The sequence below is a fragment of the Eleutherodactylus coqui genome, chromosome 13 (genome assembly GCF_035609145.1).
Source record: "Eleutherodactylus coqui strain aEleCoq1 chromosome 13, aEleCoq1.hap1, whole genome shotgun sequence".
Taxonomy (NCBI): domain Eukaryota; kingdom Metazoa; phylum Chordata; class Amphibia; order Anura; family Eleutherodactylidae; genus Eleutherodactylus; species Eleutherodactylus coqui.
The window spans coordinates 55,937,233-55,948,886 of NC_089849.1; the positions used below are offsets into that span (position 1 = coordinate 55,937,233).

General features: G+C 43.9%; 1 protein-coding gene across 2 annotated transcripts in view; it reads left to right on the forward strand.

The window, feature by feature from the left end:
- NECAB3 (N-terminal EF-hand calcium binding protein 3) overlaps nt 1-7,983 on the forward strand; it is a 66,009-nt gene extending 58,026 nt beyond the window's left edge. For both annotated transcript variants that reach the window (XM_066585840.1, XM_066585841.1), the window contains 2 exons: nt 4,694-4,785; nt 7,519-7,983. In XM_066585840.1, the coding sequence (XP_066441937.1) occupies nt 4,694-4,785; nt 7,519-7,544 (118 nt within the window). In that variant the 3' untranslated portion in view covers nt 7,545-7,983. The remainder of the gene's footprint in view (nt 1-4,693; nt 4,786-7,518) is intronic.
- Nucleotides 7,984-11,654: the final 3,671 nt, after the last annotated feature.

Sequence of the window (11,654 nt, forward strand, 5' to 3'; positions counted from 1 at the left end):
CCACCAAAGAGATGATGAGCCAGAATTTATTCACTATCTACTTCGTTTTAGCTCACCTAAAAATAGTCACTGGTTGGTTGATTAATTATATCAAATAGGTAATCGTCTTCCAAAAACTTTGCAGAGAGGTATGTGCTTGTTCGACATGTGCCTCCTACCACATGCTGATTGGCTTCTGCCTTGTTTTTAAGTTTTGCCCTCCCACTTAATGATCATTGGCTCCCAAAAACACATAGATACATATGAGTGATTGATGACGGAACAGTCCCTGCTTATCTTCAAAAGATAACTTGCTGCTATCATCTCTGGCTCATTTTAATCCAGCGAGAGACTACAGCAGTGAGTGTTCACCTGAAAACTAGTTGAATGTATTTAGTGTGTTTAATGGAATCGACAACCAATGAGCATGCATTAGGGAGGACTCAAAATTTCAAGTAGACACCCACCAAAGAACCTCAGGCTCCTAGTTAGTCAACAAATGATATTTCGGCCCATGTATACGCTCCCAGCAGTTCATTCCATGATCACAAAATTGAATAACTACCGGTCTTTGCGAAAGCGCACAAACAATAGTCGGCGCAAGACTATTCAAACAATAGTCGGCCCATGTAAAGCCACTCTTAGGGAAAGCATGCAAACTGAATGCCAATCTAGTGGTTGTATTCCTATAGTAATCTGGAAAACAGGAAGGTTTAGGGCCAGGCTAATATGGGAAGTCAGAGGTGGGGCTAATTATGGCTTGAAGTCAAGGAGCTAGGTCAATAAGTTCAGACAAATAATCTGTCCAGTATCACAAGTAGCTCAGTGAGAAGAGCTACTGCCTGGGATGCGGGAGCTTCCCGGATTGAATCCTCACACCTGTATGGGGGAATCTATCAAACCATCATTCTGTAACATAAACTGGTAACATGTGCCATTGGGAAATGTTAGACTACTAGACCATCAACCTAAGTGCTCCTTTTGTATTAGAGTATAATGATGGACATGGTTTGCCCTGAGATTAATTATCACACTTTACCAAGACTTGAAAGGACATCAATATCATGTCAGAAAATACGGTCACTGCCATACAAACTTTAATATCCCGAATAAAGAGATTTTAGGTTAAGAATGGAGCAGAGTAATTTTACAGTGTGTCTAGTTGTCAGCTCAGTGTCCAGCGCAAGCACAAAGTCAGTGAAGTTGAGGAGCTTCGGGCTTTGAAGATAATAGTTTTTTGTGGACATTCAGACAGAGCACAGCTATTACTGTCTGGAGATAGTGGATTAATCTTCAAGGCTTACTCTAGGCTATTCTCATTCTTAAACGGCTTTAGAAAACTGAGAGGAGAGATACTGTTATGATCTTACATACTGTAAGTACAAATCAGCTCTGGACTTTAGTTATGGCACAGAATTGCTGTTTCCAAGGCTCCACATATGGGGAGGAAGGTAGATGTATCTGCAAGGCTGTATTCACCCATGGTGGTGACTTAGTACTATATGGGGGGGTTTTAGATTTTTTTATGCAAAAGAGAAAAGAAGAATGAAGTATTCTTTTATACTACACAGTATGTCTCTTAAAGGGGCACAACATTTTCAGACAGCTTATGCTCATCTAATAACCAGTTTGTGTCGTATCAATCTTGTAATATACTTTGATTAGGAATTTTGTTATTTTATCACCATAAATCAAGTTTGAAGTGGCTGCCACTATTGGTCTCCCTTCCAGCCCCTCTGCAATCCACATGCAGCGTCCGAGGAGCGGACCAATGCCTAGGATACAGCGGCGGTAGAGTAGTTTTCTTGTCTCGGTGGCTCTACTGTCTCCCACCTAGAGAGTAACCAGAGACACGTCCAAGGGGCGCAGGCAGACTATATTAAATAGGGAAACCCACGAGTGGATTACCTTAGTCCTTTTTGTCACTCGTTATGCCACCGTTCCTTCCACCGCGGTGATCTCTTCGGGAATAAATCCACACACGGGGTAGAATTCAAAAGGCCAAAACAGGAACAGACGGTCAATCCGTTTACTGAGAAACTCGAATAAACGCTTCTATAACAGTCCCCTCTAAATCTACCAGTAAAATAGTGAGGGTTCAGAACACGTGAAGCAACAGGGAGGAAACACTGGAGAAACAGGGTGACTTACACAGGCCTAGTAATCTGTGGTTCACTGGTGCCGGACACCATTTCTTGAGAAACTCCACCAACACTCTACCGGTCCACTCTCACGGATCTTACAACACTTTTCACCACACGGCGGGCAAACTCCACTTGTACTCCATGAAACAGGAAAAGGGGAAGACGGGTGTAGTGACCCAGTACATCATCCTGGTCCCCTCCATAAATGTCATATATGTTTGTCCTGTGCTGATGCACTGTGCAAACCTGTCTTGTTAATTCCAGTATGTGTGTTGCACAGCTGCAGCAGTAGAAGGGTTAAGTTTACAATAAAATCCAAAGCCTGCATGTAAATGTATCAAGTCTGTCATGTCAAGTGGTATGAGAGAAGGTATAAATAGTAGTGCTTGGGAGCGGAAAAGGAGTTCCATCTTCTGGAGTAGCAGGTCTTCCATGTTGCCTGCCACTTGAGGTCCAGCTAACACAGAGCCTTCAACCTTCCCGTGGTGAAGATGGAAGAGGAGGAGAGATTTCCTGTGCTGCTTGTGTGCTGGATGTGAGTGGAGTGAGCCCCAAGAGTAAGAGAGATCATCTGTGAGTAATCTCTTTCTTCCAAGGCCAGTGCAGAGGTACTAATTAATCCTCTAATTTTCTTACTCGGGTGTCCGAGGTCTGGATCACCACGTAGAGGTAGAACCTTTAATTGTCACACCCACGCAACTTCAAGTCTGGGTGAAGGTACTGCAGGATAAATAATCTCTGTTCACACATGTGCGTCTTTGAGCTTATGAGAACCATGAGGAGGTACTACGTTCAGAAGTCCTTTGCCTGCACTGTAAAGTCTACCACATGCCTTGTATTATCTGTTTTCAAGTTGCAAGTAAAGTTGATACCGGGCTCTAACCGTTCTTAGAGACCCGTGGTACTCTGAACTGTCTGTGGCTGCATTTATTCTCTGGCGAGGGTCATACCGGTGTGTGTAGGAACGGTGGTGTCACCCGTGACTACTACAACCCCTGTTATCTTGTTTAGTGGGCATCTCCCTATCCTAGGGGTGTGCCAGGTGTCCTGCAGTGATACTCTAGCCTTGGTTGCGTGTGTCCCTCTGGGAAGAAGTGTGGCATGTGCCATCGTGACATGTCAGCACTATACCCTCCCAGCTCCCAGGTGTCCGGGGTCTTCCCATGGGATGCTGCACGGGGTTCGCGGCATTAACGGGGTATCCACTTAGCCTCTTCCATCTCTTCTTCTAGAAGGTATCTGAGGACAGACCAACGTCACTCCTAACTCACTCTCCAAGTCGCAGTAACTACTGACTCCTCTCTCCACAAACTAAACTCAACCAACCACTTCATGCACCTTGCATCCACATATATATAACGAGGTCACATGACATACAAATAGATACTTTCCCAGAGATAACCCAGACAGTAATTCAGTGCTGCAAAGGTGCAATACACATCATATTCATACACATAGAAGACAGTGGAAAAACACAGAAACACAAGACAACATAGACCATCCAGAAACTTCCAGAACACATGTGCACATCAACTTGTGTACACTACACACTGACTATCATTAGAGATTAACCTTCTGTAGTTACTGGGACGTTAGGACATTTGCTTAGCTATGGAGTAGGGGCAATCTTCACAGGCTGCTGCCTGCATTCACAGGCTGACAGATCTACAGACACTGTGTCTGCACTCTCCACAATCTCTGCCTCTGCTACTGTTAGAGCCTGCATATATATGTTAAGCATTTGGCCAGAATGTTTCTAAATGTCCAAATCCTACAATTGTCCTGGGACAGCCGAGAGGTGGGCATTCAGATGCTGCCTCCTTGCTTATTGGACCAGAGACAGAGCAATGCAGCATGGGAAGTGAGGGAAAGGAAGAACAGGACAGTGAACTGCTATCAGAATGTTAGGCTTGCAATATGGCCCATGCTTGAAAGTGGATTGCTAATAACAGGGCAGCAGAAAAATGGAGAAGACCATCTGAAAATCAAATTTGAAAACAGTGGCAAATGAGAGGGTAATGGAAAACCTGCTAAACTTTAGAAAACTCTACGCTTTCATTGTGGCTCCATCTAATTAAGCATATAAGCCTTGCTACATTTTCTGTTGTTTAGATAACTCCTTCTCACATTGCAGTTCCCCTGCAGACTATCTGTTTTTGCGAAGATCTTGAGTCCTTGTACATAAATGCTCATAGTGATTTCGGAAATATAAAACATTGCACGGTGTTCACTGAAATCAGTGGGCGTCCATTCATGTCAGTCTAGTGCCGAGCGACCTCCAGAGATGAAAGCCACGCTTGACGTGGTTCTCCACATTAATAGAGGAAGGTCTCAATGTGGAGGATACGTGTCTATTAAATTCTATACGCTTGTATAACAAAAAGTTGTCTTAACTGCACAACCCTTTGAAAGCTTTATGGATAAGACATAAAGAGAAAATCGATGTAACCTTCAAACTGTTGTTCTGCTGTTGTTACTGTTCTGTTACATTTCTCATTTTAAAACTGATTAGTCATAAAACTGAGAACATAATTTGTTTCTACCACATCATGTTCTCTTTTCTTTTGCAGCCATCTTCAATTTACACAGAGCAAGACCTTTCAGAGAGCTGTTATTGATTGTCTTGAAGGTCCAGAAGAGATCAAGACCATGCTCTTCCCAGGTAATGTAAGGGTAGAGATCATGAAGTTGGATTTATAAATGCTTTGGAATCCGATATGTTACATTTTGAAGTAAAAATCCTCCTTACTTGTACGTTTCCTACAATTAAAAAAAGTCACAATAAAAAGCATAAAAAATGAATAATAATTGCAATGAGCATAATATCCAAAATTCAGCATTCAATAGAATTTTCTATCCCAAACACTTTCAAGTCCTAATGAGCTTATGACACTGTTGCTATGGGCTAAGTCCTGCTGTTGTTCATCTTCAGCAGGATGAGCGTACTAAATGCGTCCTGTCCCACTGTAGGGCCATCAGAGCATTGCCATACCACCCCTGCACAGTACTTCCATCCTATCCCTTTTATCTGGCCATTCTTTGTAGCATCGGGACTTGCTCTGCAGAGTTCAGCAACGCCGGCACCCAAATTGTTGGCTCTTCCTCCCCCTTGTATCTTGCTGTGCTGAAGATGTGCTTCTTCTGCTCAAGGCAGCAGGCCGGCACATGATATGGTGTCATGGACGAAATCGCATGGATGCCCTGGCAGACCCAGAAAGAGAAGCTGAGACGCTGTACATGAAGCTTACACTACATATGCAGCAACAGGAGGTCTCTATGATATTCACTTGTATCTAGGCTGAGCTGTGAACCTGTCGGAGCTGCAGGCAGCATTGGTGGCTTAGTGGCTAGCATTGCTGCCTTGTAGCACTAGGGTCCTGGTTTAAACCCCACCAAGGACAACATCTGCATGGAGTTTGTATGTTCTTGCCATATTTGCATGGGTCTTTTCCCATGCTCTGAAAACATACAGATAGGTGACTACAGATTGTGAGCCCCAATCTAAGAGACACAAGAAAGCATGCTTCCCTTATCTGTGTGCATGTCTTTGTAAGGCCTTGGACTTGGTACAGGTCTCTGGCAGATTCTTGGATGGACTTACCAAGAGGTCTACGGTTAGTAATCTTTTCCGTCCGAAGCACTATAACAAAGTGCTTGAAGACGGTCCTGTCACAAACCTGTCTGCACCATGTGATGGGCTGGAACATAACCTCCCATGGACCATATAGAGCCTGTCTTGGCACCATATGATGCGCTGGTACATAGCCTTCCATGGACCACACAGAGCCTGTCTTAGCACCATGTGATGTGCTGGAACATAACCTCCCATGGACAGCATAGAGTCTGTCTTGGCACCATGTGATGTGCTGGTACATAGCCTTCCATGGGCCACATAGAGCCTGTCTTGGCATCATGTGATGCGCTGGTACATAACCTCCCATGGACCACATAGAGCCTGTCTTGGCACCATGCAATGCACTGGTACATAACCTCCCATGGACCACATAGAGCCTGTCTTGGCACCATATGATGCGCTGGTACATAGCCTTCCATCGACCATACAGAGCCTGTCTTAGCACCATGTGATGTGCTGGAACATAACCTCCCATGGGCAGCATAGAGTCTGTCTTGGCACCATGTGATGTGCTGGTACAGAGCCTTCCCTGGACCACATAGAGCTTGTCTTGGCACCATGCAATGCACTGGTACATAACCTCCCATGGACCACATAGAGCCTGTCTTGGTACCATGTGATATGCTGGTACATAGCCTTCCATGGACCACATAGAGCCTGTCTTGGCATCATGTGATGCGCTGGTACATAACCTCCCATGGACCACATAGAGCCTGTCTTGGCACCATGCAATGCACTGGTACATAACCTCCCATGGACCACATAGAGCCTGTCTTGGCACCATATGATGCGCTGGTACATAGCCTTCCATGGACCATACAGAGCCTGTCTTAGCACCATGTGATGTGCTGGAACATAACCTCCCATGGGCAGCATAGAGTCTGTCTTGGCACCATGTGATGTGCTGGTACATAGCCTTCCCTGGACCACATAGAGCCTGTCTTGGCACCATGCAATGCACTGGTACATAACCTTCCATGGACCACATAGAGCCTGTCTTGGCACCATGCAATGCACTGGTACATAACCTCCCATGGACCACATAGAGCCTGTCTTGGCACCTTGCAATGCACTGGTACATAACCTCCCATGGACCACATAGAGCCTGTCTTGGCACCATGCAATGCGCTGGTAAATAACCTCCCATGGACCACATAGAGCCTGTCTTGGCACCATGCAACGCACTGGTACATAACATCCGATAGACCACATAGAGCCCGTCTTGGCGCCATGCGCTGGTACATTACCTCCAATGGCTCATACAGTTGCTTGCTGAATACACTTCTTTTATTTTAACAAACATCAGGTAATTCACTAGTCACACTCTTCTGCCCGGTAGCTTAGTACGCCCAATGCTAGACTGGTTTGGTTAATCGTGCAGCAATACTGTTTCTAAAGGTTTCCAGCTCCCTCTTTCTTTTGTGCAGCTTTAGCATTCAGCAGGTCACAGATCAGAGACTGCACAGCAGCACAAGGGATATATGTCCATTCCCCCTTAAATCTGCATGTTACATCAGGCTTCTCTATATTATATATTCTATACAGTGGATTATAAAACTACTGTATAGTAAATGTACAATACAAGAACCGGGTATAATAGTCAAGAATCTGGAACTAAGGCCCATTTTCTTTTACGTCCCAGATTTCATCTCAATCTCTGAAAACGGTATAAGGGAGTTATCCAAGGTCTAAAGAATGGTAAGACTTCACATATGGATGTCTATAACTAATAGTCTGTTTTGGCTTTTTTCTGTTTTGCAGCTGACTGGTGGGCTTTTGACGTCTAAGTACGTAGATACAGGGAAAGACCTTCATGGCCACAGTGATAGATCGCTGCTATCAATAATGGATCCTCATTTTCACACATCTGTATGGAGCAGTTTAGTCCAGTTCTCTCTTTCCTGTCATTCATTGGTCTCACGTTTTATTTTACAAAGTACTATATTATGAGATAGACTAGAACATCTCCTTACCTATATTTGCATTTTCCTTGCTCTTTTTCTGGAGTCCATCTTTTCCCATCAAACCCTTCCATAAAATAATGTATTTCTCTAAGCAGACAATTTGTAGAGTCTTGAGAATGTGTTGATATGTATGAAGTTCACTTCGAGAGTCAAACATCTGATGATCTCAGAACTTCCTGTTGGCTGAAATGTTGTGTATCAGTTATGAACCCATCAGAGGTTCCTTATTACTTCCAGTGTAAGGGAAATAAAATGATCTGTCTACGCAGTTATGTTTATTATAGTCTCGTTCTTTTGCTATAAACCTGTATGTGGTTAAACTTTGGTTTTGAAATGGACCTGTCATAATCAGTAGCGACATAGCACCTGCTTTCCTCCTCGACTCCAAACTTGCCTAACATAATCAACTGTTGTTCTGCTGATACATTAATCTGGAGACCAAGCTGAGAGAGCGACAGTTTATGGCCACAAGACAATTCAAAAGTGACAACCAATATGGTATCAGATTCGGTTGACCCTTTTGAAAAAATGGCTACCTCAACCAAATGCAAAAATGCCAAGATATCTGCAACTGTTTTTCACTCTTTAATCCCACCAGTTGGGATGTAATCGATGCAGTGGGGTTCCCAGGCTGCTACTTTCAAAGTGGTCTCAGTAATTTGGCTGCTGATGCTACTATAGATCTAGGTGTGCAGTACCTGGGGGTGTTAATAGGAGCATAGTGAGACTCTACGGGTGGAGGAAGGCAGGAGAACTTTAGTAAGTGGAACAAGCCAGAGGTTGGGACATACAGAATGGGTTCAGCCCAGTACAACAGGCCAATGGTTGGACAGGCAGCTGATAGAAACATAGTCGGTATAACGAGCTGAAGTTGGGAACTGAGACTGCAACATAGTCAGAAAAAACTAAAGTGAAGGACTAGATAATCAGAACTTGAAACAGCACATTTAGCCGGACCAAAAAGACTACAAACTCAGCCCCCTCCCTCCCTCACGGGGGACGACACCTTATGTAACCAAGGGTACCAGATGATTGACAATTTGTTAAGTGTGCACTGGCCCTTTATGAATGTGGTCGAGTGCACATGCCCTTCGAGCTGCTGTCAGTGAGCGAGCAGACACCAGAGCCAGGCACCTTCTGAGGAGGAGCACTTCTGGATGCGTGTCATGGCCACCAGATAGGGGCAAGCTGGCTACTCCAAACTGTAACACATATCAAAAAACTTTAGCAAACTTATTTTATAGTTTTGATGAAAATCCTCTTTAAAGACTGGACAGTTTCATTATGTTGGAATTGTCAACCCACAAAAAGCTGATCACAAAGTTTACCGCCCTTATCACTCTGGCAGGAAATATTTTATTCTTCCACAGCGCCACCACAGGAGAAATGAAAGATTACACATTCTTTTCATTGAAATCATTGGGCTGTTCATGTAATGCTGGGAATTTCAGAAGATAGGAGGCTTTTTTAAATTGAAGTTGGCCTGGCACTCAGATGATGGCAGTGGGTCCAGCCACAGAAATCCCTTGCAATCACTTGTTGTCGAGGTTAAGAGGCAGCTAGCCTTTAACCATGTGATACATTGTGCAATGCATATGTTTTCTATTGTACAGGATGACGGTGGAGAATAATCTTCATTAAACCTACCAATAGACCTAAGAAATGGTCACAGGGTTAAACAAGTAGTATGTAGATGGCCCTGGTGCACCACACCTTCTCAGCAGCAGAGTTTCATGCTCTACCCATTGGCATACACTGGATCACACAATGTGTGGATGTTACATATCCACAGCCCTGCTCTAGCGGCAGAAGTAACCTCTGATCGCTGACATTTAACCCTTTGACAATTTCCCTTTGGGATTTAGAGAAAAGGAAAGAATAACAATAAGTCATGTTAAAAAGATCTGTGAAAAAATCAGAAATGTGCTTTTTTCAACATTAAATATAAGTCCCAAGACATAAAATACTTGGCATCATCATGGCCATAACAACCTTTGCAATAAATGTATCGCTTCCTTTATGATTGGTGTCTGTCTTTAAAACAGTCTATAAAAACTGCAGTGAAGTTGCTCTTTGCAGCATGTCCCCCCCCCAAAAAAAAAAAATTAATATAAATGACAATCTACCAAAACATGCAGGCTATACATAATCAACACTGATCCACTAAACTCCAAGCCACATACAGTTACAAGAAATAGTAAGGTGCGGTTCACATGTGGCGGATTTGTTGCGGAATTTACAGTAGCAGCAAAGTGGCTGAAATTTTGAAAATCTTATCCACAAGCTGCAGAAATAATCCGCACAAAATCCGTGCAAAAGATTGACGTGCGATGAGGAATTCAATTTTATCACCATTTCCACTGCGGAATTTACCTCTTCTCAATAAGGGGGTAAATTCCGCACAGAAATTTGCAATAAAACCCGCTTCTGATAGAGCAAGTTTGGAGGCCGGCTTTCCGCGGCTGATCTGCTGCAGAATGCCCGCTGTAGACATTCTGTTGAAAATCAGCCCCTGTGTGGACCCAGCCTAAGGCTGACTTCACACGGCCATGACGGGCTCCGCTGCAGAAGACCCCAATACTTACCTGCGGATACGGCGTCCTACGTTCCGCAAGACGCTTCGGCGCGTATGCGCAATAGAGCGCGTGATGCGCCGGCCGCGTCATATGACACGCCCACAGCGTCACATGACGCGCCGGCCGCGTCCTATGACGTGGCTACGGTAGGCGGGGAAGCGGTTTCACGCTATCTTCCGCTGTGCTACAGTGGAAGATACCGTGACGGACGGCTTCCATTGACTTCAATGGAAGCCGTACGAACGTACACACGCGGCAAATAGAGCATGCTGCGGGTGAGGAGGAGTGATTTTACGGTGCGGAATGCCGCGGTGGAATTCTGCACAGTAAGCATTGTGCTATTAGGTTCAATAGGCGTAATACGCGGTGGAAATCCGTCCGTGGGAAGGAGCCCTAAGTGAATGCATTGGAATTACCTGGATTTCTGCATTGATTACTGATAAAATGTCGTTAGCTTGTTATCTAAGTCACAATTATAAACAAATACAATCTAACTAAACTGATAAAACAAACAGTTGTACTAACCTGTAGATCCTCCTTTAGCAACAATCACATCCAATAAATCTATTTCCTGCAGCTGCAAGTATGCACAATGTTGAGGAGGAATTTTGAACCATTCTTCCCTGCAATTGTATTTCAGTTCATCAATATTTCTGGGATGCCTTGTAGATTGTAAAGTAGCAGCAGAGGTGTAGATCAAAGTTCAATACTCACAATAAAGGACTTCACACTATACTTTTGATGTGAGCATTCAACTTTGATCTACACCTCGGCAGCTGCTTTACAATCTACTATTTTTGGGACTGTCTTATGTTTGGCTTCCGTGTCCAGCATCCATTTGTGGAGCGTGCAGCACATTTAAAGTTTTCTTTGCTCTCCCGAGTGGGATTGGGGTGTGGTGTTGCTGTGAGGCTACTTTTTGGACAGCATTTTGATAAAGTACAGCTCAGGGCTTTGACTCGGTCATTCCAAAACGCATTATTTTATCTTTCTCGTACGTCAAACAAAAATGACAGAATGCAATGACCGAATAAAAAAAAAATTGTAGTCATCTTCAAGGGCCAAAACCTGGCTGCTCTTCAAGGGGTTACCTCAGTGACATTACGTATTATGTTACTTACATATATAACCATTGTGGCAGGAGCAACATTAGGTGTGCCTGCCCACTGACATCTATAGTATATAATAAACATATGGCTAGTTCAATCACTGGCCATCACTTTCAGGGTATAAGCAAGAATTACATATCAGCATAATATGGTGGCTAATATCTTATCTTTCTGGAGTGTGTCTTTAATAATATACTGTAAAAAGTAAATGACTTCCTTCTGTACCAACTTGCCAGATATACAGGACT